Source organism: Eretmochelys imbricata, chromosome 20 (assembly GCF_965152235.1).
Source record: "Eretmochelys imbricata isolate rEreImb1 chromosome 20, rEreImb1.hap1, whole genome shotgun sequence".
NCBI classification, from domain to species: domain Eukaryota; kingdom Metazoa; phylum Chordata; order Testudines; family Cheloniidae; genus Eretmochelys; species Eretmochelys imbricata.
The window spans coordinates 2119759-2146250 of record NC_135591.1 but is presented as its reverse complement, the minus strand read 5'-3'; the positions used below and the strand labels follow the sequence as shown (position 1 = coordinate 2146250).

The 26492-nt window shown below is 53.4% G+C and overlaps 3 protein-coding genes across 6 annotated transcripts in view; 2 read left to right on the top strand and 1 right to left on the bottom strand.

Moving 5' to 3' along the window:
• Positions 1-974: 974 nt before the first annotated feature.
• DNAJC14 (DnaJ heat shock protein family (Hsp40) member C14) lies at positions 975-13562 on the top strand. Of its 2 annotated transcripts, none has more exons than XM_077838432.1 (7): positions 975-1071; positions 2707-4458; positions 5547-5653; positions 6747-6866; positions 7238-7398; positions 7732-7834; positions 8922-13562. In XM_077838432.1, exons 2-7 carry the CDS (start codon positions 2995-2997, stop codon positions 9121-9123), a joined length of 2157 nt encoding a protein of 718 aa, XP_077694558.1. In that variant the 5' UTR covers positions 975-1071; positions 2707-2994; the 3' UTR covers positions 9124-13562. The 2 variants fall into 2 exon arrangements, with proteins under 2 accessions (XP_077694558.1, XP_077694559.1); XM_077838433.1 differs by lacking the exon at positions 975-1071 and adding an exon at positions 1925-2338.
• A 159-nt stretch (positions 13563-13721) lies between these two features.
• ORMDL2 (ORMDL sphingolipid biosynthesis regulator 2) lies at positions 13722-17340 on the bottom strand. 2 transcript variants are annotated; one of them, XM_077838437.1, is made up of 4 exons: positions 17284-17340; positions 15686-15860; positions 14997-15148; positions 13722-14271 (listed from the first exon to the last, which is right to left on the bottom strand). In XM_077838437.1, the coding sequence occupies exons 2-4, from the start codon at positions 15857-15859 to the stop codon at positions 14136-14138; spliced, it is 462 nt and encodes a 153-aa protein (XP_077694563.1). In that variant the 5' UTR covers position 15860; positions 17284-17340; the 3' UTR covers positions 13722-14135. The 2 variants fall into 2 exon arrangements, with proteins under 2 accessions (XP_077694563.1, XP_077694564.1); XM_077838438.1 differs by having other exon boundaries at positions 17280-17298.
• A 179-nt stretch (positions 17341-17519) lies between these two features.
• SARNP (SAP domain containing ribonucleoprotein) overlaps positions 17520-26492 on the top strand; it is a 49782-nt gene continuing 40809 nt past the window's right edge. For both annotated transcript variants that reach the window (XM_077838256.1, XM_077838255.1), the window contains exons 1-4: positions 17520-17640; positions 19774-19873; positions 20491-20537; positions 24326-24393. In XM_077838256.1, coding sequence (XP_077694382.1) covers positions 17605-17640; positions 19774-19873; positions 20491-20537; positions 24326-24393 — 251 coding nt within the window. In that variant the 5' untranslated portion in view covers positions 17520-17604. The remainder of the gene's footprint in view (positions 17641-19773; positions 19874-20490; positions 20538-24325; positions 24394-26492) is intronic.

Sequence of the window (26492 nt, the reverse complement as noted above, 5' to 3'; positions counted from 1 at the left end):
CTCTGGGACTCTCCCGAGGGCTGTCTCTGCCTCCCTGGGTTACAGGGGCCACCAGCAGTCACTCGGGAGTCGCACTCAGAATCAGGGGGCTGGAATCATTTGTACCGTGGGGGTGCTGAGAACCATTGAACCAAACTGTGAATCCTGCATATGATGGAAACCTCTTCAAACCAGGGGGTGCGGTAGCTCCCCCAGCACCCCCAGTTCCAGCGCCTAGTCTTGGAATGCCGTGCCACCCGGTGCAGATCTGCTTCCCCCTTCCCTGAGCCAACCGAAATAGCCGTGGGTGCTGCCTCCCTGCCAGCAGGCTGGAGTGGGGTTCGAAGGCACACGTCGCTTTCTGCTGGAGAAAGGGCTGATGCTTCTCATCGGGGGCTCTCCAAGCAGAAACACCCATTTCTGTGTCGTGGGAGCGCCGGTCAGGCACTGGTAGCTCCCTTGTGCCAGGTGGGGCACAGACCTGGAACAAGGAGATCGCCTCTGCCCCACAGAGCGTGACAGTAACATTAGCCCCACTGAGCTCTGCTGACCAGGGGGTCTCGTGGTGTGTTACAGAGTCATGGTCCCCGTTTTACAGATGGGGAAACCGAGGCACCGAGCAGGGTTGTGACCTACGCAGGTCACCCTGCAGGCCGGGGCAGAGCGGGAATAGATCCCAGAAGTCCCGGCTCCGTCTCTCTGGATTCTCTTTCTGCGGAGGGGGCTGGGCAGTGCCCAGGGTGATGGAGCGTTGTGGGGGGCCTGGCTGGCCCGGGGAGGGGCCCGGCTGGCCCCAGGGCAGGGGACTGGCTGGCTCGGGGGGGGCGGGGAATGGCGCCCGGGGCCAAGCTGGGGCCCGATTCAAACCCGCTGCCTCTGTCCCAGCCCCAGGCTGAGGCCCGACGCGCTCAGCACAAGGCGCAGATCCGCAGAGGGCTCCTGGGGCGCTGGCCCTTTAAGGGTAAGCCCCGCCCTCTGCCCCGGAAGTGGAAGCTGCCGCGGTCACAGGCGGGCGGAAGGCGGAAGTGGGGAGAGAGGCGGACCTGGGGGGGCAAGAGGAGGAGGCGACCCCCCCCCGGGCACCGGGAGCAGGTGAGTTCCCCTCCCCCCCCCCGGTCTGCCCCCAACTCCGCACGGGGGGGGAGCCCCTGCCCCTCCCCCTCTCCCCCCGGTCTGCCCCCAACTCCGCACGGGGGGGGGAGCCCCAGCCCCTCTCCCCCCCCCGGTCTGCCCCCAACTCCGCACGGGGGGGGGAGCCCCAGCCCCTCCCCCTCTCCCCCGGTCTGCCCCCAACTCCGCACGGGGGGGGGAGCCCCAGCCCCTCCCCCTCTCCCCCGGTCTGCCCCCAACTCCGCACGGGGGGGGGGAGCCCCTGCCCCTCCCCCTCCCCCTCCCCCCCGGTCTGCCCCCAACTCCGCACGGGGGGGAGCCCCTGCCCCTCCCCCCCCGTCTGCCCCCAACTCCGCACGGGGGGGGGAGCCCCTGCCCCTCCCCCCCCCGGTCTGCCCCCAACTCCGCACCGGGGGGAGCCCCTCCCCCCCAGGCTGAGCCCCCTTCTCCTGGTGCTACCCGTGGAGCGGGGGTCGCTGCCCCCCCGCTGCCCCCTGTGGTGGGGGGTCCAGGTGAGGGGTCTTTCAGCGGGCGCTGACGTGGGGGGAGGGTCCCGGAGGCCTTGTGCCCCCCCCATCACTGCGAGTTTGGCAGCTTCCCTTCCCCCCCCCCCCGAGCCAGCAGCCCGAGGGGCGCGAGTGGGGCTGTCAGACCCCCCCGCAAGCTTTTTGTTTGAAATCTCCCGGCTTTGAAGCCAATCTCACCACTTGTTGGGGCCTGACAGTGTGATATCTGAGTGCAGTTGGCAAAACAGGAAACTGATGCAGGATGAACGTGAAGTAGCTAGAGCCCTGATACCCTGGTGAGAGGCCCTCTAGAAATAGGGGTCTGGTACAGAGATGCCACCACCCAATTGGATTAGGTTGGTTTCGCTAGTCAAGGTTTGGGCAAGGATTTCAGGGCCATTGATAGGGTTAAATCCAAGCAAGAGAGCTCAAGCTTGTCCTAATAGTGAGCGTGGGTTCACTGGGACTCTGCCATTTCGTGTGGGTTGTTTGTAATCCAGAGTCAAATGACTGCACTTTACTATCTCTTCTCCTCATAGGCACTTATACGGCTTTGCTTTTGTACTGACCCCTGCTGGGTTGCAGGAACAGCCTCACAGAGGGTCACTTCTGATTCTTGGGGCCAGGGCAGGAAACCTGGTGATTTAAGCACTGGCCAGTGGATTTCTCTCCAAGTGCCGGTGAAAGCTGCGTGCAAGGAGGTTCTATATCGCCACGGCTAGCACGTCGGCTTCCCATGTGGGGTGAGAGGGGACTTCACTGGCACTTGCGGTGGTAGATCTTTGAGATCTGAATACCTGGGATCTGGACTACGACCGTCTGCTAATCTCAGTGGCTCAGCCGCAAGCAGCTATTGGGTGGCTGCTGCTGAGCTACGAATGAGTTGAGGTGGGGGAAGCTCTGTCTCCCCTTCCAGGGGCCCCCAGTCCACTCTGCTCTCAGTGTGTGTCAGAAGGTAGGTCCAGTCGCATGGACTGTGGATTTGAGAACAAGCCTTGGAGACCACTCTTGATTCACAGCCAGGGCTGCCCTTTGATCCCTCATGCTCTGTGTCTTGGCCTTGAGCCTGGTTTGATGCCTTTGATTTTATTTTATTTTGTTTAATTTGCAGGACAAAGGCTACAAAATGACAGTTGTAACTTAACCCTTGCTGGTCCAGGACAGCTCTTGGGGCAAGGCAATAGAGAAGCAGATCTCTGGAGGAAGAGGGATGTGTGAAACCAAACTGGATAGTTCCTGCTGCTGGAGTGGCAAGCTCTCCCGGAGCAGGGGTGCACCAGGTGCCAGCCTTTGTGGGCATAACAGATCCTTGTTCTCAAGTTTTGGGGATCTGGGAAGCACTGGGCCTAACGGCTGCCAGTTCTTCCAAGAATGCTGCGGTTCTTAAGGCCCAGAACGTATGTCTCCAAGCCAAAGCTGGCCGAAAGAACTCCACAGAGCCGCCAAAGGCTTGGAACCGATGGAGGCTCGGGGGCCAGCTGCTGCTGGGACTCCTAGTGTACGTGAGACATTGCTAGCTGAACTATCAGCCGAGAGGCTAGGGAAGGTGGAGGAGGCCGGCCGTTCTCCCCCTGAGGGCTTTCCAGAAGGCGGAGGGCAGAGGACTTCCTGCACCACAGGGGAGGATGTTGGTTGGAATGGAAGCTGCGACCAAGTACCGATGGGGTTGCTGGAAGGGGACGGGTTGTTGCACTTCACTGAGTACAGTGCCTCTGGCTCCTGTCTGTCCAGTTACGAACGTTCCTGTAGTTGTCAGGGGGAGAGTCTGGATCCCTCCAGGACTTACCTGGAGAAAGGGAATTGCTCGTGTAGCTTCACTTGCCAGCGCTGGGCTTCGGAGTCCCTTGCAGCTGAGGATGAAGCCTTTGGTCCTGATTCAGCATCATGGCCGCAGGGCCAGGAGGAAGACGAGGAAGATGACGGAGTGTCCAAGGCCAGTGAGGACCTGTACGGCTCTGGCAGGCTGCTCAGCGGCAGGAAGAATGGGAGACGCCAGAGGCATCGCTCTGGCACGAAGGACAAGGAGGAGGGGAAGGAGAATGCCAAGCGGGAGGGTAGGTCTGTGCCGGCTGGTGGGAAGCACAAGCAGGCCAGGAAGAGGAGCCATGTGGACCGGCGGCGCCACTTAAAAGCTGAGGTCCCCAAGCAGCTGGAAGAGCTGGGCCGGGTCTGCGTCTCCTGTTTCAAGAAGCTCATCAAGCTGGTGCTGGTCATCACCCATGAGTGCGGCGAGTATGTGGAAGCTGGTGGGAGGTTCCTCTACTCGTGCTGTCAGCTCGACGCCTGGGCCCTGGGCTTAGCCCAAGGCAGCACGAGGATGTGGATCCAGCGGGCCAAGAGCAGCTCGGGGAAGGCAGCCCGGTGGCTGGGTTCCTGGGGGAACTGGCTGTGGCGGCTGCTCAGGATGCTGGGTGCCCTGCTCTTCCTGGTGCTCATGCTGCTCCTGGGCAGCCTGCGGCTGTGCTGGCGAGTCTCCAAGTCCCTGCTTCTTGCTGGGGTAGGTAAGCTGGGCAGAACCAGCAGCATGGCCTGGCTCCTCTCGCTCCTGGGCTCGCCCTTCCTCCGCAGAACCTGGGCTCTCTTCAAAGAAACCAGGACTTGCAAGTACGTGTCACACTTGCTGCAAAAGTGGCCAGGGCTGCTTGGGGCAGCCAAAGGGCTAAGGACCGATGAGCTGGGAGCGGCTGCGACTGGCCCGGATCTTAGCGCAGGGGGGCGCTACCAGCCCAGCCAGGAGGTGGCACGGCTGCTGGCCCTGGCCGACGTGCCCGAGGAAGAGCTGAACCCCTTTCAGGTACTGGGGCTGGAGGCGACTGCTTCAGACTCGGAGCTGAAGAAGGCCTATCGTCAGCTGGCTGTGCTGGTGAGTGTACCCTGGCGTGGCGGGGGATGGACATCGCACCCAGCCCCATGGCACCCGAGCACCTGGGGGGACATGAGGCAGGAACTCCATTTGAGCTGCATTGTCCTCGTACGGGGAGAGAGTGAGCCACTCTTCTCTAGCCTCTCCCCACTGAGGCTCAATACGCTTAATCCCCTGCCCCCATGTTACAGATGGGTAAACTGAGACACGCACTGTTAGGGTGACTTGTCCAAAGGCCACGTAACGTGTCTGTTTCAGAGCTGGGCTGAGACCCAGATTCCTTCCTGCGAATTCCTTGCTTTGGCGGGTCCACCGCAAGGTGGGTCCGCTGCTAGGCCAGAGGCATGGGGATCGGTGTTAACAACTGGCAGCAGCTCCCGAGTTAGGCTTGTGCTGAGCCTGGCGTGGGCTGCAGGACTGAGCAGCTGACTGACTCTAGTCCCCAGAGCTGCCTGGTATCTCAGCGGGGGATGCTGGGCTTTTGCTGTCCTTTTATAAAGTGAAACTTCTGCTTGATGTTTTGCCCCATGTTCTTCCTGTTTTCCTGGGTTCCTCTAACAAGCCGTGGTGCAGGGCAGCCTTCGCGTGCTTCCCGGCCCTGATGGCTAGGGGCAGTGGACTGATGCTGCTTTGTCACTTGGAGTCGCCATGTGAGCACCGTGGAGTTGTGGCGCGGGCCGCGCTGGGAGAACTTGATGGCTTTGAGGCTCCCCTGGGTGCTGGCTGTCCCTTCTGCCCCAGCTCATCAGCTGGGCACCCCCTTTTTTGCCCTGGCCGGGATGGGGAGCCCTCCTGCCTTTGCTGCTCTGCTTGTGGTGCCTGAGAAGGAAGACAAGAAGCGACAGGTGGGGGCCAAGGCTCACCAGCTCAGCAGCCTGGCCTTGGCCAGACCAGAGTGGCCCATTTGGCCTTGTCTGAAGACATGTAGCACCCACTCCTTCTTTCTCCCCCTCCCCCGACCCATCTGGCGGTGCTGTCCTGTCCTGTCCCTGGAGGGGGCTCCGTCCCGGCCAGACGCCTCGCACCAGACGAGGTCAGCGCCGAAGGAGCCTCTTGGTGGTCTCAGGTTCCCATGTCTTGCTTTGCAGGTTCATCCCGACAAGAATGAGCATCCGCGGGCGGAGGAAGCCTTCAAGGTGCTGCGAGCTGCCTGGGATATCGTGAGCAACCCGGAGAAGAGGAAAGAGTACGAGATGTGAGTTGGGGGCCCCTTCCCACCCCCTAAGGCAGGATGGGGGCGAGGGATGGAGGGGAGCCTGCAGTTGCTGGTGGCGGATTAGAGAACATGGCCTCCTCCGTCACATCTCTGTGTACCTGAGGGACGGGTGACGGGGAGGAAGGTGGGCTGGGACCTTGGGCTGTGCTGCTCAGCCCCACCGTGACTTGCTGATCTGATCTGCCCACCGAAGTCTGTACTTTGGCTTCAGGCCTGCCCTGGGGCTGTTACTTCCCCTGCTGACTGGGGGAGCAAGGATGGCACCTTCGGACGGGTGTCTTGAGTGGGACCGGTCCTCTTCCGGTACTCGCCACTGCGAGACGTTGCTTTGAGGCCCGAGTGGATGATGCTCCTGTGCTGTGCTGGGAGGACACTGCCAGGAATTTCTGAGTGAGGCACCAAGGGCTTTTGATGAGCCGTGGGTCATGAGAGCAAAGGCAGAGCATGAGGGCTTTAGCCGAGAAACCTCCTGTACTTAAATACCCTTTAGAAGTCGCTGTTAGGGGGCCAGAGTCTCTGTCAGAGAACTGGCAGGTGGGAATTTGAGGTGTCCGATTATAAGTGAAATCCCTCCGGCTGCTCTTCTCCTCTTGCCTGCGATCACCGGTGGCCCAGGTCAGGGTGCGGGCGCTGTTGTGCAAGGAGCTGTACAAATGTGTCCTAGGGAGCTTACTGCCTGGGTTAATGGGGAGCTGCCATAGGTGACGGGAGCGAACAGGGTGCGTGGGTGGGGCTTTGGTGCGGGGTCAGGCCTGGACCGATGGAACGAAGCTGAGGCTCTCCAGGCCCGGCTGCCCGGTGTGGCAACCTCCCTAGAGCTGTGAGTGCCAATCTTCTGCCGGCTCCTGACGCCATGTCTCGGCCAGCGATGGCCTGGGGAGGTGGTAGGGTGTGTGCCCCCATGCTGGCTGCAGCAAGAACCTCGTGCAAGCCAGCCCTGCTGCCAACGGGGGCTGAGCCCAGCAGGGAGGGGCGTGGGCTGACTTCTGGGTGCAGAGGCTGTCCTGTGCTGGTTCCTCCTGTGGGCTCCCTGCCTGGGGCGTGACTCACCCCCATGCCGTTGTGATTGCAGCAAGCAGATGGCAGAAAGTGAGCTGACAAAATCCATGAATGAGTTCCTCACCAAGCTGCGGGACGACCTGAAAGAGGCCATGAACACCATGATGTGTAGCAAGTGCCAGGGGAAGCACAAGTAGGTGCTGGCGTTCGGTGACTGCTTTAACCCCCTGCTTGCAGCCCTGGTGCCCTGCCTCCTCCTGGGGCACCAAGCGTTACCCCTCCGTGGGGCCTGGAGCTCAGGAGTGGGTCTGGCCCTGTGTGGCGGCCGGAATGGATCAGCCAGACAATGCTGCAGCTGGTGGGCTCATGTCCTGGCTTTCCCAGTTAGCTGCGCTTAAGACCATTGTGCTTCTTCCTTAAGCACAAGTGTTCTGTGGTGCGGGTTGTCCTAGAGCATCCTGGGAATTTGGAGTGCTGTGGGAGGGAGGACGCGTCCCTCTGGGACGGGACATGGCAAAGCTGGCCCCACTCTAACAGCGTTTGGCAATCTCCCTGCTGCTCTAGGAGGTTCGAGATGGACCGAGATCCGCTCAGCGCTCGCTACTGTGCGGAGTGCGGCAAGCTGCACCCTGCCAAGGAGGGAGACTTCTGGGCCGAATCAAGCATGCTGGGGCTGAAAATCACCTACTTCGCCCTGATGGATGGGAAAGTCTATGACATCACAGGTACGGGAGGCGTCCGTGGGGCCAGGATGTGCGGCCTGACCAGACCGTGAAACTGACCAGTTGTTTGCCAGCCCCTTGAATTGCGGTTACACCAGGCTGATGAACCATGTTTAAACAGTCCCCTGATCCTAATGTTTCAGGGACTAGCAATCCTTCCCCTCAGGATCCCTAGCCCAGTTGGAGAGGAGGATGCCAGCCCTTGGTGGGGGTGCGGCTCTCTCCTGCTTTTCCTGGGTTGTGTCATTGCTCCTGTGCTCCGGAGGCCGGGAGGTGTGATGGCTGCGGTTACTTCTTCCCGCCGGCTGATGGTGTGTCCTGTCTGTCTGTCTGCAGAGTGGGCTGGCTGCCAGCGGGTTGGAATCTCTCCCGACACCCATCGCGCCCCGTATCACATATCGTTTGGATCAAGGAGCTCCAGCTTGGGTGGACGCCAGAGGTTGGTACTGGATGCTGTTCTGGTTCCTTCATGCTCTCGCCTTGGTCTGAGTGGGTGGGGATGGGTCAAATCTCCAATCTTGAGCACTTCTGGGGGAGCTGTGGCCAGCCATAAGTTCCCTCTGGCATTCCACTTTCCCCCCATCAAAGGGCCGAAGGGAGCTGAGTTACTCAGTGTTCGCTGGTTTCAGGGTAGCAGCTGTGTTAGTCTGTATTCGCAAAAAGAAAAGGAGGACTTGTGGCACCTTAGAGACTAACCAATTTATTTGAGCATAAGCTTTCGTGAGCTACAGCTCACTTCATCGAATGCATCACGAAAGCTCATGCTCAAATAAATTGGTTAGTCGCTAAGGTGCCACAAGTCCTCCTTTTCTCCTTGTTGGGGTCAGCAAAGCTCCCCCCTTTCCTAATCGTGCTACTGCTGGGCTCTGGAGCACTGCCCCCTTGTGGCAGAGTACTGCACTGCTGCTTTAAACCATGTGGTCTGAGGACAGGTTATTCTGCAGAGATAAAAATCCCCCCCCTTCTGTGGGCTGTTGGAGGAACTCTTCCCCGCCCGTCCCGGGTCCTTGCAGATGCGTTTTAAACCAACGCCGGCCAGCGATCCGTCATCTGTCGCTCTGTCAACCCATCCTGCGTTTCCAGCTGCCTCCCCCATTGGGTGGAAGGGTCACGGGAGCACACTGATCCCAGACACCCCTGCCAAGTGCCATCCAATGCTGCTGAAATTAACAGAGGGCAGGTCACTGAGCCCCTGGCAGGATCTGGCCCCTTAGCCTCACAGCTCCCGTGCTGTGTGGGTGCTTTCCCTGGCGAGGAGACTAGGAGTGGAGTGACTTGAGAGCCCATGACAGTGCTGGGAATAGAACCCAGGAGCCCCTGCAAACCCACTTAGACCCCCACTGCCTCCCGGCGGTGGGGACAGAACCCAGGAGTCCTGAGTACCGACCCCTCTGCTCTAACCCCCTAGCCCATGCAAACCTAGGAGTCCTGACTCCCTGCTGTAACCACTAGAGCCCACTGAACTGCCTCTTGACACCCAGCTACATGTGTAAGTGCCGTGTCTATAAACACTTGTTTTCCCCCAGAACTGCCTCTGAAGGCAGCCCCGCCTCAGCTGCAGACCTGCAGGACTTCTTCAACCGCGTATTTCAGGGGACCCCGGGGCAGATGCCCAACCCCCAGGCAGCAGCTCCTTCTGCTTCAGCCCCGAAGACAGAGAGTGCAGCCCCAAAAGGGGACTCAAAGCAGAAAAGGCGGAAGAAAGTTCGCCGTCCCTTCCAGCGCTGACGAGCGGCGTGGCCAGTGCAGGAGAGTAACCGGGTGGGGGCTGCTTTGCTCTTGGCCTGGCAGGAGGCCACAAGCACTGACAGGAAACGAAGCTCCTGTGTACGTCCCAGCAGGCAGCTGGGCGCGTCCCGGGCTCTAGGTCGGGCACTAAAAGGGCTCTTTACAAGAAGAAGAATCTATTTTTTTCTTTAGATATTTAAAAGCCAACCAGGCGTTTGGGAATTTCCGGCTGATGCCGTTAACTTCTAGTGTAAAGAACCAGACCCAGTGATACCAAAGAACTCCAGCAGGGGGTGCCCTGCAGGATCCCTGGAGACACCAGCCCAGTGTGTGTGGAAGGAGGGTGTCCCTGCAGTTGGGGGGTGGGGAAGCTGGACAGAGCCATGGAATCTCTTCAGGGTTACTTTAAAAATCAGGGGATGTTTCATTTCCATAAAGGCCACATCTGGGATCCATTGGGATGCAGCCATGTCCCTTCCCTCCGCTTGCCCCCCATTTCTCATGCGCAGCTCCCCTTCACTCCCCCGCCCATTGACGTCTGCGTCTTGCAGCCCTCCGAGAGCTGCAGGGAGCCGTAATGCGTCACGCACAGCACTGAGCAGGATCCCTTAGAACTGAATTGCAATTTGGCCTCTAAAGCTTCTGCAGCAGATCGTATTCTTGACCCCTCCCATCTGCACAGCTCATCACCCCAGAAGAACCATGCCAAGCGTTGAACCCCGGTGCTGGAGGGCGGCTTGCTCAGCTGACTGGAGAATGCTCCTAGAGAGCAGCCCAGCCTTGGCCCCGGCAGACGAGACTGAGCCCTTTGTCTAACTCTTGCAGGGTCTTATCCATGCCTACTCCTGGAGCCAGTGCGTCTGTCTGCGCTCTCTGCCGAGCCCTGCTGCCCCAGCGGTGAAATGAGGCATGGGTGGGTGCTCCCTGTGCTGTGACTGGCTCCGTTCCCACTGTGCTGGTAGCACATGCTGGCCCCTAGCTTCATGCTGACCCCCCCCCCGTCGGATTTTTGTTGCTGATTCCCCCTCAGCCCTGCTTCCCGGCCATGGACACCTTTTCTGCCAGCTGGGCTCAGCCATAGTCCTGAGACTTGGGAGAGCGGTTCCCCAGCGGGTTGCTCTGGGAGCTCAGTTGTGAGATGCTGTCTGCACAAGTCTCCTGATCTGTGCAGCCAGTATTGACTTTACTGTTCACAGGGATGCTGGCTGGGGCCAGCCGCTCACATACGGGGACTAGGCTTTCCAAAGAAGCTAGGTCAAGTTTGTAAGCCCAGCCCCAACCCATCAAAACCCTGGTCTGCTTCTGCTGGGCAAGCTCCTGGCAGTCAGTCAGACGGGTCTGTAACTGTCCAGCCTCTTACTGAAGGGTTGGTCTTGGGTTCTAACAGCTGGTTCCTATTTGTCTGTACATATCTCTGTTTAATCCCATGTGCATACCCCTTGTGATAAATCTAGCTCAATCCCTGAGAGCAGCTGGGGGAGTGCTTCCCCCCCTTCCCTGGGCAGCGCCAGTCCGTTCCATGTATTACACCTCGGCTTTCTGTAGGCACTTTCTGTAACCTCCTTAGGTTTGCTCTTCCGGTCGCTAACGTGCACCCAGCTCACAGGGCTGATGCTGAATTACTCTAACCCCAGTTGGAGTAAAGCTGATTTTTAAGTTGTTCCAGGAAGTAAGACTCGTTTTCCTTGTCAGGGTGTTTATGGCATTCCACTGCTGAATTTCCAAAATGAATTGGATTTAGGGTAGGGCCTACACAAACAATTGTGTGGGTGTGAGCAGAAAGCTCTGCTTTAGGATTAAACTGGTGAGTGTATATTCTACAATTACCCATCCCCAGCAAAATAAACCCCCGTAGGATTACATAAGAGTATTCTCTACACACCCAACTTGTGTATAGACACCACTGTGCAGCTGTGAAAAAGGGGGACATAACAAGCAGGAGCCCTGGCCCCTGCTAAGCTGGATTTCAGGCTAGTGGAAGAAAACTAGGACAGTAACTCAGGCTCTCGTCCTTATTTATCAGAACTGTCTCAAAGTGACATGAGCCAGCAGGGGCCAAGCTGGGGTCGGACACACTAAACTGTAGTTTGTGGTGCCTGTCGGTTAACTAACGCCTGAGCAGGCCGCACTGGACGGAGGGTGAGGGCAGGTATTTCCTCATCACCTTCCTTAGAATGACAAGACTAAGCTCTTAAAACAAGCCCTCCCAGCTCAGCCTTCCTCTAGGAGCTTTGTTGTTTGAGCCCCTTTTCATTATTTGAAGGGTGTGATGGGAACCACCTGGCTGGCTTCTCTGTCAACTGTTTCTCCACCCAGGTGTCACTCACCTGCAAACCCTGATTCCTCTTCCCAGGGTGAACTCTGGGCAGCAGGACTGAACGACGCGAGGACCAGGGCTGCAGAGCTCTTTCCCTCTGGCGAACTGGTTCTAAGGGCCACTGAGCTGGGAGCGAGTCTCAGCATCACATGGCTATTTGGGGGGTGTTACGTGAAGTGAATCAAGGGTCTTTAGCTGGTTCCTTGCAGACATGCATCCATGTCCCTAAAAATCCCAGCTATGGGGGGTGCAAATGTGGCGTCCTCAGAGAGGGCAGCATGATTGTATGCAGGACCGCAGGGCCTGACCGGACCCCTAAGGAGGTGCAAGCTGTGCTCCCTCTGAGGTGGGGGGGCAGCTTGGACTGTTTCTACCAGGGCTGTACCTGGGCTGTGGAGAGGTGGTCATCCCCTCTCCTGGGCGCCCCATCCCCTCTCCTGGGCTCGGTTACCTTGAGCTGGGCAGGCAGACGTTAGCTCTAGGTTTGGAGGTGGTGGGAGGAGGAAGCTGTATCTAACACAGGGCCAATCACAGTCACTGGTGCACAAGGGATGAATGGACAATGTAAAGCCGTGTAGTCCTGCTGCGCATCCAACTGATCATTTGGAAGGGCGCTAATCATAAGAACGGCCAGACTGGGTCAGACCAATGGTCCCGCTAGCTCAGTGCCCTGCCTTCAGATAGGGGCAGGTGTCAAGTGCTTCCGAGAGAGTGAACAGAACAGGGCAAACATTGAGAGATCCAGCCTGTCTTCCAGGTCCAGCATCTGGCTGTCAGAGGTTTAAGGTCACTGAGCACGTGGGGCTGTGTCTCTGCCCATCTTGGCTAACAGCCATTGTTGGACCTCTCCCCCATGAACGTAACTCATTCTTTTTTTGAACCCAGTTAGGTTTGGCCTTCACCACATCCCCTGGCAAGGAGTTCCACAAGTTGACTGTGTGTTGTGGGATCCATGGTTGGTTTTAAACCTGCTGCCTGTTAATGGCATTGGATGATGCCTGGTTGGTTTGTTATGGGAAGGGGTAAATAGCACATCCCTAGTCACTTGCTTCCCGGCAGTCATGACTGTACAGACCTCTGTCACCCCCCATCTCTTTTCCAAGCTGAGCCATCCCGTTTTTAATCTCCTGACCTGGAAGCTCTCCCCAAGGGAGACCCACCCTGGCTCACACTCATGGAGAACCGGGCTGCTGGGGATTTGCTCTCTCTAGTTCTCAGCTGCAACGGACACCTTGGCTGGTAGTGCCTTGGTGACCCCAAAATGTACATTAAGGGGCCTTGGAAATATACCCCTCCTCCAGTCATGTTCTAGCTGCAATCACATGGGGCAGGAAATGAAGCAGCTCCAGCATTGTAACGTCCCTTGGTCTGTATGCTCGGGGCTTCTTGTTGGCTCCTCTCGGGCAGCTGCCTCAGCCACCTTGCTGCTCCTTACCCCTTCACGTTTACGGGGGAGCCTGTCTACTGCTGGGCTGTCAGCCTCCTTAGCTTGTCTCTTCGTCATGAGCGAGTAGAGTAAAGCTTGCTGGTGGCAGACGCCAGAGCCTCTCTTTCGCTGGGGACTCCCTCCCTGTACACTGAAAGCCACAGGCTCACCACTGCAGCTGTTGCTTTGAGCTGAGCAGGCTCAGAGCACTGGAGAGCAGCCACGCCCTAGGACACTTACCTGGTCTCACCTGCCAGCTTGCTCTGTTCTTTGCTCCCCTGAGCTTGCGTGACTTCTGCGGCTCTGCTGCCAGGGCTGCCTAACTCCGTTCACGCCGGGGGAGCCAGAAACCGAGTTGTAGGCACGTTCCCTCTCCCCCCTGCCTCCGAGCAACCGAGCTCCTGTCGATGTAGCTCTGCAGCCTCTCGGCGCTAGTGGAGGTTTGGGGAAGCGGACTGGCTGGAAGCGCATCTGCTTGGGCTGCTGCGGGACAGAGCTGCCTTAAGACGCTTAAATACGTTTTGCAAAAAAATAAGTCTTGGACAATCAATCACTCTTCCTGACCTGTATTGCCATGCGAGTGTTTGATGTCGGGTGTATTCACTGTTCACCTCCTTTGTCCTGAGGGCTGAGCACGGAGGTTTTTAAGATGATTGTGTATCTCTTTCTTATCACTTTTGTTAAATTAAAATAAGATTTGAAGAAGCCTGTCTCCTCTGGGAGGTGGGGAAGGAACAAGCAGGGGATTGTGGGATCCACTCCACATCCTCTCCCACCAGCGAATATCTTCTGTTCTTTACTGTCACCCCTGACTGATTCCCCTAAGCCTAGGGCCCCCTTGCAAGAACACCACTGTTGTCTGTAAAACGTCTTTATTACAGTAGAAGTTAATAAAACACAAGGATGGGGAGGATGCACAAACTGGCTATTTTCCCCCCTGCTGGGCAGCAGTTCTCCTCTCTCGCAGTTACATGAGCAGCTGACAGGGTAGCTCATGAGACACTAAGACCCCCTCCCTCCTCAGTTGCCTCTCTCTCCCCACCCAAACAAAAGATAAAGCCCAAATACCGATGATTACTAGGGAGAGTAACTTAATCCCTGCAAGGGGCTCAAGCAGTAGCTGGTCCCTCGCTTGTGCCGCCACCCTAGTTCACAGTCAGGACAGCACCTTCACGCTGGGCTCATTACTTCTTTGCCAGAGCAGGAGCCTGTTGGGATGGACTCTCTCTTCCCTCGCAGCTGGCTTGGCAGCGCTGGGCTCGCTGAGTCTTAGTATTTGTTGATGCCAAAGACGCGCACGCCATGGAACTGAGGCAGCTTGGGGAGGAGGACGCTGAGGAGGGACGTTGTGTTGATTATAAAATGTGCAGGGTCGTATTTGGTATAAAAGCTGGTGAGGAGGTAACTGGAAGGAGACAGAGGCAGGGTTAGTTCTGTGGCCATCCAGCCCCCAGCTGGGGTGAGGGCACATGAAAGCTATTTCTGAGGCTTGATTGACAGCAGAAGCGGTGATGCAAACTTCCCAGCCAACACACCTCATGCCTGATGCAGAACCATTTCCCCAGCACGGGCAGAGTTCAGTCACCAAAGCCCATGCTGCCCTTGGTGCCTCTGTGCTGCCAGCCATGGGGCCAGCTGCTAGCAGTCAGGGTACTCAGTGCACAAGCCTTCAAGGACTAGCCTGATGCCCAGTGGTTCGTTTCAGGCCCGAGAGCTTGTGCCCTCCAGTGCAGTAGGCAGAGGGCAGTCACCTAGCTAAGGCATGCAGGGCTCTGGCCAGTTCCATTGAAAAGCAACGTACTCGATAGCCGCGGTGGCTTTCCCTGCGTACGGGAAGCCCAGCATAGGCTAGTGTCTCAGTATGGCTTCACGCAGACTACAGCAATCCCATCTTCTCCCTGAGCCATTCACGCCTGCCCCGCTACAGCTGGAGCCTTACACAGCGTGCTTCTGGTCTCCGTGGGCTACGCAGGGGTATCGGAGAGGAAGGGAACTGCAGTGAGCCCCACTGAATGCCTGGGAGCTGCAGCTCTGGGCAGGTTTGGAGCACTCCTACCATAGGCCTCCTCCAGAGCAAGCAGGTCCTGGCAGGTCAACAGCTGACCTGCTGCAGCAGGAATGGACACTCACAGAACTACTGGCGAGATGCTGAGGAACTTGCGGGAGGAGGTGCACTGCGTCCCATAGTCTATCTGTTCCCAGTGCGTGAGCAGGCGATCCTTGCCCTGGTCTGGCGTCTCAAACGGGGTTCCTTTCACAGTGTGAAGAAACCAGTACATAACCTGCAATTTCCATGGTGAGAAGGGAGGATGTAAGGAGAGGGCCTCGGTCCTTTTACTGTTGTATCATCAACACAAGAGGGGGGCACGGATTGGAGAGGAAACAAAGCTAGAGGGCCGCTGAGCTGTGGAACTCATTGTTACAGGAGGCCAGAGTCAAACACCACGTCTGGTTTTAGAAAAGGGCTGACTGGGCAGGTAAGTTCTCCCTAGGTAAAGTGACTTGCCTAAGAGAGTGGCAGCTGGAACCAGAACTCAGGAGTTCTTGCTCCTAAAATAGGAAAAGGATAATGAAATGTCGTGCATCAGGCCATAGCTGATCATCAGTAGGAGTCAGGAAAGTACTTCCTATATCACCTTAAGTTTTCCCAAATACAGCACCCTCTAGCTACATCTCTCTGAGTGCTGACCCAGCAGGGAGGGACTGGGCCTCATCCCAGCTCCTCCAGGCCCAGTGGGCAAGGGCCCAAAGAGCCGAGTCTAACGCTGCTTTTTCTAGCAGGGCAGGAAAATGAGTCGGGAGGCTGAGATTTGACTCACCAGGTTGTGTATAACATTAGTGAGGGTCCAGACCACTGGAATGCTGAAGAACGGGATGCTGAGGAGAATGATATGGAGAACTCCCACCGAGATCACATAGGCCAGCCAGATGCCACGGCTGTTCATCACTCGGGTGTTGGGATTTACCTCACTGTGGGCCACCCCAACATTCATCCTGAAAGAGAGATGGGTGTAGAAGAAGAGTCAAACGTTACTCATCTGAGAGGACAAGGTTTTCTGATTCCGCCATGCGCAGATGCTTTAAAAACATTAATGCATGAATCATCACAGCCCCTGGACTGGTTGGTAAGTCTCTGTATCCCCATCTTATGGGCAGAACATCAAGTCACAGAGAGGGGAAATGACCGGCCCACGGCCACAAACTGAGGTAGCGGCAACGAGAAGTGGGACCCAGGCATAGCTACCTCTTTTAGCCACTAGACCCCACTCCCTGCCCAGGGCTGGGGAATAGAACCCAGGCATCCTGACTCCCAGCCTCCTCCCCTCCCCTCCCCTCCATTTACCCCCCCACTCTCATCCACTGTACAGCACTTGTTAGTGACTCTGGAAACCCCACAAGCAAAGCTGAAAGTGCAGGGACCCTATGAGTTGTTTTTGCTCTGTAATTCAGATCTTAGTTTCTCCCCATCTTTATGGCCATACTGCCCTGCCCCCGCAGTACCTACTGCTCATCCTGCATCCCATATGTCTTCCTCCCCCTGTTCCTCCTTTCAGCCCTTATATGGCCCCGTCACCCCTTCCAGTAGAATAATGCCACCACCTTGCTCCTTAAATCGCACTTTTCATCAGTGGATCTCAAAGCTCTTTACAAAGGAGGGCAGTATCATGCTCCCCATTCTACTGATGGGGAAACTGAGGCACGGAGCGAGGAAATGACTCGCTCAAGGTCATTTGACTCGAGCAGGCCAATGGCAGAGCTGGGAACAGAACTCAGCTCTCCTGAGCAGAGCTCTAGCCACAGGTACCTCTATAGGGGTTTGAGCACTGCCTCCCTGTCAGAAATGGGGCTCAGGACTGGCTTCTTGCAGGAACCACTAGACCCTGCTCTCACCCTTGCTGCCCCCTACAGGCGCCCCTGCCCCCTACCATTGCCAAACCCCCCCATCAGTGCCCCCCACCGTCCGCCCCTACCATTGCCCCGCCCCCATCAGTGCCCCCCACTGTCCGCCCCGCCCCCATCAGTGCCCCCACCGTCCGCCCCGCCCCTTACCATTGCCACGCTCCCCACCAGTGCCCCCGCCCCTACCATTGCCACACCCCCCCACCATCCGCCCCTACCATTGCCCCGCCCCCATCAGTGCCCCCCACTGTCCGCCCCGCCCCCATCAGTGCCCCCACCGTCCGCCCCGCCCCTTACCATTGCCACGCTCCCCACCAGTGCCCCCGCCCCTACCATTGCCACACCCCCCCACCATCCGCCCCTACCATTGCCCCGCCCCCATCAGTGCCCCCCGCCCCCTACCTAGCTTCCTGCCGCCCACCCCCAGGTGCCCCGCCCCCTACAGGCAGGCGCTTAGAGCCGCTCTCCCCCTTCAGAGCCCTCGGGCCCCGCTAACGGCCCCCCGGCGCTCACCCACCCGGCGGCTGCCGCCGAACCTCCACACAGCTCCCCCGGCTCGTCTCCAGGAAGTGCCACTGCCTGCGCCCCTCCCCCGCTGCTGCTCGCTATTGGCTGCCCGCCTCCGACGTCTGCGCACCTATTGGTCATCGTCGTCGTCGCTGACCTCTGTCCCCGCCCTTCCCTCCGTGGCTACCAATAGGAAGCGGCGGGGCCGGGTGCCGCTGGGCCAGTAGGAAGGCGCGATATTGAGGGGCGGGTTGGTCGCCCGCTCAGGAAGAGCGCGGGTCATTGGCGGGGCGGGTGGGGCCCGGCGCGAGCGACCTGAGGAGGCGACAAGATGGCGGCGGAGACTGTGGAGCTCCACAAGCTGAAGGTAACGGAGGGAGGCGCGTTGAGGGGCCCGGTCTCCCTCACCGCAGGGCAGCCTGACCCCCCCCCCCCGCCTGCGGGATAGGCCGGGCGCCGCCGCCCCCGCGCGCGGAGCTCCCGCCGGCAGCACGTGCGCATCCGTCCCTGGGGGCTGAGCCTCCCCGCGCTCCTGGGCGGGCTCCCGTCCTCGTGGCGCCTCCCAGCGGCCCCGAGTGGGGGCACCCCAGGGGGCTGCGGCCCCTCCCCCCGGGCTGCTTCTGGGGGGCTTCGCTGACCCCCCCCACAGCGGGTGCCCCAGCCCGGGGTCATTCCTCCGTTCCCTGCGCCGCTCGGGGCCCCGCCGGAGCCGTGGGGAGAGCGGGCGAGGCCTGGGGTTGCAGCCATGGACTGGGCCTGCCCCCAAGCGCCGTGCGCCCCGCCCCGCCCCCCAGTGCGTGCGAACTGTGGGCTTCGGCTGGGTGTCCCGTGGGAGGAAAATCGGGGGGCGCTCCCACAACCCGGGGCCGGAGGTCGCCTTCCAAACCCGGGGGCAGGGTGCCCAGCTCAAATGCTACCGCGGCCGAGAAACCCCGCCCGCCGGGGCCCGGGGGAAGATGCGGTCGCTGGCACGGGACTTCCACAAGGCGGTGTGGGCTTCGGAAGTGGAGCCTCTTTCAGCTCGTGGTGGTGAGCTCCCCCACCTGTTAGCCTGTGCTCGCTCTGGCGCGGGCACTGCTCTAAGAACGCCTAACTGTGCCTTACTTTCACGGCAGCAAAAGAATGAGGATTGCAGGGTAGCTAAACGTCAATCATTGCACACCAGGTACATATATTAACCTACCCAGAATAATCAACGTTCTGGGTCTTCTCCCCATGTCCTCTAGTCTTTGTCTGAGTAAGACATATCACCAGACCTGTGTGATGCTAATAAACAGGCAATGTCAAATTTCTGCAGGGGAAGAAACTTGGCCAGCAAGATGTTTGACTGTAATATAATCTTGCGAGGATTGCGATTGAAGCCTGTATTTAGGACTCTTAAAATTAGCCTGCTCAGAACACTACAAAGAACTCATTAGGGGATAATCTTGCATTGGGCCCAGGCAGATGGACTGGATAATCTAACGGCTCTTTTGTTTCTGACTTCTGTGGTTTCAGTAACATGACTATGGTGTCATACAGAAGGGCCTTTCATCTTAATGTCTCTGAAACAGTTAAACAGAGAGGCAAATATTTTTATTTCTTAGATTTGGGGGGAAACTGATCAGAGGGAGATGAATGGACTTGTCCAAGGCATCAATAAATCACTGGCACAGTTGAGGGTAGATTCAAGGAGTCCAGACTCCCAGTTTCCTGCTCTAACCACTAGAACACACTCCTCTCAAAACCCAGCAGTTGTGACTCCCAGACCCTGGGCACTAGGCATCATCTCCTCTATGCTCTTATCTTCAGAATTTTCAGTTGACTATTACGATAACACTAATGGTAGCAAGTAATGATTTGAAGTTCTTCATATCTTGGGTATTTTGGGGTGAGTGTAGGAAGGTTTATACTTAAGGAGTATGGCTAGAGAGATGTAATTTTTCTGCTGCTTTTGTTCAATGTGGAGTGTAATGTCTGCAGCTGTTTCTGTTCCAGTCCCCAGAGGAACTCAGAATCTGCAGGATGTAAAGCAGTTCTCAGGGGGAGCATAGCACAGATTCAGATCCTCATAATAATAATGTCTTTCTCAAGCTTTTTTGGTCCAAGGATTGAGAAGTGCCTGTCTACAAATGGGAGAAATGGAGGCACAGAGAGAATTACAGAAATTGTGATGAAGACATTCCAGTAGATTATCCGACTCCCTTCTAGTGCAGCACTGTTCCCTTCTAGGATTCCACAGAAAAATGTACTAGATGTCAGTGGTAAAGTAAATGTCAAGGCTACACAAAGGGAACCAATGAAAAAGCTGGAAAGAACCCAGTCATTGACTCCTTGTCCCCCCCCCCAGCTCTAACCACTAGTCTTAATGCCTTTTTTTTGTCAGTGCCAATGCCCATGGTTTATCTGGTCTGCTTATTGTTTGCTTGTTTTGATCCTTTTGCTTTGGTGGTGTTCCTCCTGTTCTTTGCAAACTTGAATGAATTAAGTATGCTAATTGGAAGTCTCTTCTGGTACCCAGCTTGCAGAACTGAAACAAGAATGTCTCGCCCGTGGCCTGGAGGTGAAAGGAAACAAACAGGATCTCATAAACAGACTCCAGGCCTACCTTGATGAACACGGTGGGTAACGTGCTGGGCTGGAGCAAGCGTTGCAGATCGAGGGTCCCTCTAGCAAGGTCGACTCCAGGCCCAGCTGTGGCCTCTCTGTTTTTACAGGAATTTTGAACTCTCCCTAATTGGTTCCTTTTTATAGGATTCTAGCTGTTGTGAATGGTCCCCATTACATGGGCTTGCTGTGATATTCTTTCAATAAGAGCTGTCCTGTGGCTGTAGCCTCTGAGAATCTCCGTGATGAGACAGTCCTCAGAATTTTCTTGGTGATAGGCCTAATTCTTCAGGTGTTCCTCATGTGGAGCTCCCATCCAAGTCTATGTATGGAGAGTGACTGTAATATTGAGTAATTCAAGGTGTATTCTTTTCTTCTTTGCTCCCAATTCCCACCCCCTAAAAATCCCCAAGTTTATGAAGTGTCTGTGTATACATTTTGTGTAACACAGGCTACAGAGCTTCTCCAAAATGATTCCTGGAATATATGCTTACATATTGTGGTGATGGACCTGATGTAAGACCCTGAACAGAATCTTTACAACATTAACTTACTTATTAGTGTGGAGAACATCAGCCTTCTAGGAATTAATCTCTCACTAATCTGTGGATTTTTAAAAAAATTCTTTTAGCTGAAGAAGAAGCAAATGAAGAAGATGTTTTGGGAGAAGAAACAGAGGTAAATCCTATTACTATGAGCAGATTATCATACTGTCAATCTATTTTAGGTGTAGCTGTGTGTCAGTTTGCCTGACGTCATCTGATCTTTGAGCAGTTTCCAGTCTGGTGGCAATGTGCGGATTAATTACTCTATATCATGTCAACCACTGTCGCAATTGTGGGGAACTCCACCGTGAATGAACTGTAGTGTATTTGACATTGTTACTAATGGGGTTTCTTGGGGACTGCATAATTGTGGTATATGGCTGACATTACAGAATTGGACTCTTTTAATACTAACCCTAAGTATGAAATAACGGAGTTAGTTTTAGGCCTCACCACTGAAGAGCTGATCTTATCAACTGGAAAATATTGTGCTTAAGAAAAGCGCCTAGTTAGTGTTAGGAAAACTAGTCTCTTTAGGTATTTTTATCTGCCCCCAAATGTCATGTTCCTTGCTACTAAGTAGATAGATATCTATGTGTGAATATATATCCTTGTGGGTTTATTTTAAGTACCTAAAGCAGAAAAATATTCAGATGAAGAAGCATAATGCTAGGTTTGGATCATACATGTTGTGTGTGCTCTCTTTGCCAGCTACCTTGCTGTGAGAACGTAGGATACTGTAAACTTGAGAATGTTCTCATCCGAAGCACATTTCCTATATCCTCAGAAAATGTGGATTTTTTATTTTAAGTATTAGCCTTGTCAAAACAAATCTAACCCACAAATAGATATACATAAAATAAATCATTCATCCTAACACTTACGAAACCTCTCTAAGACTTCATAAAAAGACCTAGCATGAATAATAAGGTCCTTGCCCGCAAGCCTAGAGGAAAAGTAGAGCCAAATAAATCACTTGCCAATGACATCTAGGTTAAATTCGGACCTGACATATCCAGGTGTGTATCTGCTGAAGTCAAAAGAGTTGCATCTTTGTATGTAATCTCTAGATTTGGCCCCATGTCTTTGTTTTTAAATACATTGTGATTTAGTTGTTATTGCACTTTATGTTTTCGGTGTCAATAGAATTTTCGTTACTATTAATACTATAAATTCAGTTGGGAAAAAAGCTCTAATCCTGAAAACACGTATGAGACTTTACTCATGTGAGTGGTCTTCAGTGTTGCAGAATCATGTCCCAAAATATTAGTGTGTGGAGAAGCCGGGGTAAATCTTAGCCCCTTACATCGTTCACTCAAAAAAATTAATTGCGATTAAAAAAAATTAATCACGTTAATCGCAGTTTTAATTGCGCTGTTAAACAATAAAATACTGATTGAAAAGTATTAAATATTTTGGATGTTTGTCTACATTTTCAAATATGTTGCTTTCAATTGCAACAGAATACAAAGTGTACAGTACTCACTTTATATTATTTTTATTACAAATATTTGCATTGTAAAAATGATAAACAAAATAGTATTTGTCAATTCACCTCACACATGTACCGTATTGCAATCTCTTTATCATGAAAGGGCAACTTACAAATGTAGATTTTTTTTGTTATATAACTGCACTTAAAATCAAAAAATGTAAAACTTTACCGCCTACAAATCCACTCAGTCCTACTTCTTGTTCAGCCAGTCGATAAGAGAAACAAGTTTGTTTACATTTATGGGAGATAATGCTGTCCACTTCTAATTTACAATGTCACCCGAAAGTGAGAACAGACGTTCGCATGCATTTTTGTAGCCGGCATTGCAAGGTACGGTATTTATGTGCCAGATATGCTAAACATTTCCATGCTGATGACACTTGTTAAATAATGCGTTTAATTAAATTTGTGACTGAACTCCTTGGGGGAGAATTGTATGTCTCCTGCTCTGTGTTTTACCTGCATTCTGCCATATATTTCATGTTATAGCAGCCTCGGATGATGACTCAGCACATGTTCATTTTTAAGAACACTTTCACTGCAGATTTGACAAAACGCAAAAAAGGTACCAATGTGAGATTTCTAAAGAAAACTACAGCACCTGACGCAAGATTTAAGAATCTGAAGTGCCTTCCAAAATCTGATCGGGATGGGGTGTGGAGCATGCTTTCAAAAGTCTTAAAAGAGCAACACTCTGATGCGGAAACTACAGAACCTGAACCACCGAAAAAGAAAATCAACCTTCTGCTGATGGCATCTGACTCTCCTGATGAAAATGAATATGCATTGGTCTGCACTGTTTTGGATTGTTATCGAGCAGAATCCATCATCAGCATGGACGCATGTCCTCTGGAATGGTGGTTGAAGCATGAAGAGGCATATGCATTTTTAGTGCATCTGGCAATGCCGGCTACAATAGTGCCATGTGAATGCCTGTTCTCACTTTCAGGTGATGCTGTAAACAAGAAGTGGGCAGCATTATCTTCTGCAAATGTAAACAAACTTGTTTGTCTGAGCGATTGATTGAACAAGAAGTAGGAGTGAGTGGACTTGTAGGCTCTAAAGTTTTCCATTGTTTTATTATTGAATGCAGTTATTTTTGTACATAATTCTACATTTGTAAGTTCAACTTTCTTATAAAGAGATTGCACTACAGTACTTGTATTAAGTGAATTGAAAAATACTATTTTATTTTTACAGTGCAAATATTTATAAGACAAGATAAATACAAAGTGAGCACTGTATACTTTGTATTTTGTGTTGTAATTAAAATCAATATATTAGAACATGTGGAAAACATCCAAAAATATTTATATAAATAGTATTCTATTGTTTAACAGCACAATTAATTGCAATTAATATTTTCAATTGCTTGACAGCCCTATAATTTTCAAAATAAATGCCCAGAATATAAAATTCAGGCATTTAAATTAACACTATCTGATCACTACAGATAGGTATAGTGACTACATTATGGGGTAAGCACTAAGTATAGTCTTTTATGTAAAGCTTTCAGCTGTTTCCCAATGTATCTATCCTCACAGCACCCTCCATACAGTAGGGGTGTCTGTAGTGTTATCACTGTTTTTGCAGATGAGGAAGGTGAGGTAGAGGTAAAGTGACTTGCCTCGATCACCAAGGAACACTGTTTCAGAACCAAAACTAGAGACAGGCTTTGCAATAGCTACTGAAGGTCAGCAGTCTGGCCCTGGACTCTGATGATTAGACCTCAGCTCCCTCTAATAAATACTAACAAGGCTTTTGCAACAGACGTTATCCCACAGCGAGGTGCTCATTGACCAGGCTACACAGACTTGTGGGGAAGCAGAGTTTGTGCTGCCCTCTGAGTACTCTAAAGGGAGAGGCCAGCAGTGAGAATGCAGAAAGCCCAGCAATTTTAGCCTTTTTTTTTTTTTTGGATCAGGAGGAATCTTAAAGTACATTAAAATGGGTAAATAGGTTCATTCTTGGGCCTCTTAACCTTTAGAGAGACTCTTTCCTCAGGTGTTACTAGGGCAGCTGATGAAATGTAGCTGACAGCCCTCTGGTTTAAAATGAGATAGGTCTGGTGACATGGGGCTCCCAGTAATTTTTTCCTTGGTTTGCCAGAGTCCGAGATTGTTAACCTTCAGCAGATGTTGCAAAGCCTGTCTCTGTTCCCAGGGACTGGGTGGAAAGGGAAAGCCAGATCTGATGTGCAGAGATTCAGGGGGAGAAGGATGCACTGACTGGGGACATTGTCTCCATTTGAATTCTGTATGTAGCGTGGAAAAAACTTGTTTCCAAGCACCTAGAGCTCTGAGTAGATGGTTTTTAAACAATCAAAATCCATTAATATTGAGAGTGTCCCCCTCCAATGCCTCTTCCTTCCATTCACTTGACGGGAGTATTAACCTGACCCCCTTTCTCAACTAATTGAATTACAGGAAGAAGAACAGAAACCGGCAGAGCCTCCTGCTAAAGAGGAAGAACCTCCTGAAAAATCAGCTGATGTGTATGTTTCTGGGGAATGCATGGCTGTAACTGAGGGGGTATGTCTGGGTATGGAGACAGTAGCACTGTAGGAACGCTCACTAGTTCCATGGAACCTGCTTCAAAGGAGTTGAAATCTACAAAGACAAGTATCATAGTTGTGTGTGTGGAGGGGGCATAGTGGAATAAACATCAGGTGTGCAGTACCTTGGACTCCCTGGAATCACAGGTTCACATCCCAGCAGGGTAGGCTCTGCCCCTCATTCTCCCCGGCAGATAAACTGACTTCCAAGCAGTTTAGATCTTTTGGAGGAGACTTTGAAAAGCAAGGCCCTGGCTGCCCTGTGTGTTCACCAAACATCCCTGACACCTGTGAGAGGAGAATTCTAGCCTGGTGTCCTTGGCCTCACCTTGTTGTTGGACTGGCTACTGCTGTCCACCTCAGGGGCAGCTGCATTTCAGGGGAGCTGTGTATAGTTTGTGAAGGATTTGGGGATGAAAGATACTATAGAAATGTGGAAATATTTGTCTGATTCCCAGTCAGTTGGCCTAGTTGTCCTCTTCCTTCTCTTGTGATAGTATCTATGCTGTATATTGCTCATTCGCTCAGGCGACGCACAGTGACGTGGAGTTGGATGGAAGAGGATCAGACTAGTAAATTAGTCTCCTCACTTTTGCATCATGCCAACAAGTCACAGCACAGGATGTCTCTTTCCAGGCTTTTTTCCTTTCATTGTGGTTCCTAAGCATTTGCTTCCATAGCTCTGAGTTGAGTTTCCTTATTAATCCACAGACAGTTGTTTGCTTGATGCAGGGAGTGTGATTTAGTAGTTACTGCAGATATAGAATGCACAGGGTTTAGTGGCAGAAGGGAAATAGGAAATTAGCCTGCAATTTTTGTTTTTGCTCGGATCTGAGAAGATGCGTCATGTCTGTATAAAGAGAGGCCCTCTTTCAGTTTAACTGAATGGTGGAGGTTAAACCCCAGTGCATTACTGCTAGCAAATTTCTGCAACACTGAACTGACCTTCATGTGGTGCTTTTCCTCTGCAAAGCCCTTTGCTGCTAACCCTCACCACTCTTTGGCAGGCAAGGAAGTATTTATCCCCCTTATTTTCATCAGATGGCAAAACTAGGGTGCAGAGAGGTGAAGTGACTTGTCCAAGACCACAAAAGGAGGTATTGTCCCTGCTGCGATTGGCATTCAAGACTTCTTTCCTCCCAGTCCTCTGCTTAGCCCCCACCTCTTGCTACGGGAGGGTGTTTCCAGCCTGTGTTTTGCTGTCCTCCGTTGCCAGTTACTGTGTGCAAGTAGTCAATATGAGCTTGTTAATGTTGCGCTCTTGACATTCACTCCTGTGCTGTGGGTCAGAACAAAGCCTCACTTAAGCCATCAGGATAGCACAAAAGTGGTGCATAGGCCTAGTGCCGGCCCTCTGCATAAGGGTGAATTTCACCTTAATTGCTTACATTCATGCTCACTCCTGGGCAGTTGGGGATACCTGAGGGAAGCTGCAGCAATGAGAATGAAGAGTTCTTTAGAGCTCTGTTCTCCGTTTCTGCATCGAAATGAGACTGTAGCTCAGCACGTTGGCTTGTGGGTGCATGTGAGTGATGTAGTTCAGATGAAACCATGTTCTGGGGCCCTTCATCTCAGCTGTAGACACTGCTCCAGCTGTAAGTTAAAGGTCTTGTAAGGAAAAAGGGATAATTCCTTGTGTCCCAACCAACATCCCCCATAACTATAAATCAGGTTCTGATGTCCTTGGCTGCCTGGGAGCTCTGGCTGAGTGTGTCATGGCTGACTGTTTGCCTGTATGATTGCTGCCTTACAGGTACTTAAATGGTTACTATGAAAGACATGAGAGAGAACAAACTCTGATGTACAACTGTCTGCTAAGGTGGTAGAACTGCTTCAAGCTAATTTGAGTTCAGTACTTAATTTTGGACAGCAGGGGGCATCCTTTATCTGCGTCCCAAACAAGTAGCTCCTGAGGAGGCTGGAGAGTAACAAGTCCTGGTTCCTGTTCCGAATTGCTTCCTGTGAAAGTGTAATTAAACCATTACTACCTTTCAGGGCATAAAATAGGAAAACTGTCCAGGAATCTGGAACAAAGGCAG

What these genes read in the sequence shown, in the direction of transcription:
- DNAJC14 (XM_077838432.1), top strand. Translation starts at nt 2,995, where the DNA reads ATGTCTCCAAGCCAAAGCTGGCCGAAAGAACTCCACAGAGCCGCCAAA. An exon ending in ATCGTCAGCTGGCTGTGCTG is followed by an intron (nt 4,459 to 5,546) that starts GTGAGTGTACCC and finishes CTTGCTTTGCAG; the next exon opens with GTTCATCCCGACAAGAATGA. An exon ending in AGCTTGGGTGGACGCCAGAG is followed by an intron (nt 7,835 to 8,921) that starts GTTGGTACTGGA and finishes GTTTTCCCCCAG; the next exon opens with AACTGCCTCTGAAGGCAGCC.
- ORMDL2 (XM_077838437.1), bottom strand. Translation starts at nt 15,859, where the DNA reads ATGAATGTTGGGGTGGCCCACAGTGAGGTAAATCCCAACACCCGAGTG. An exon ending in CTAATGTTATACACAACCTG is followed by an intron (nt 15,149 to 15,685) that starts GTGAGTCAAATC and finishes TGGAAATTGCAG; the next exon opens with GTTATGTACTGGTTTCTTCA. An exon ending in AGCATCTCGCCAGTAGTTCT is followed by an intron (nt 14,272 to 14,996) that starts GTGAGTGTCCAT and finishes GTCTCCTTCCAG; the next exon opens with TTACCTCCTCACCAGCTTTT.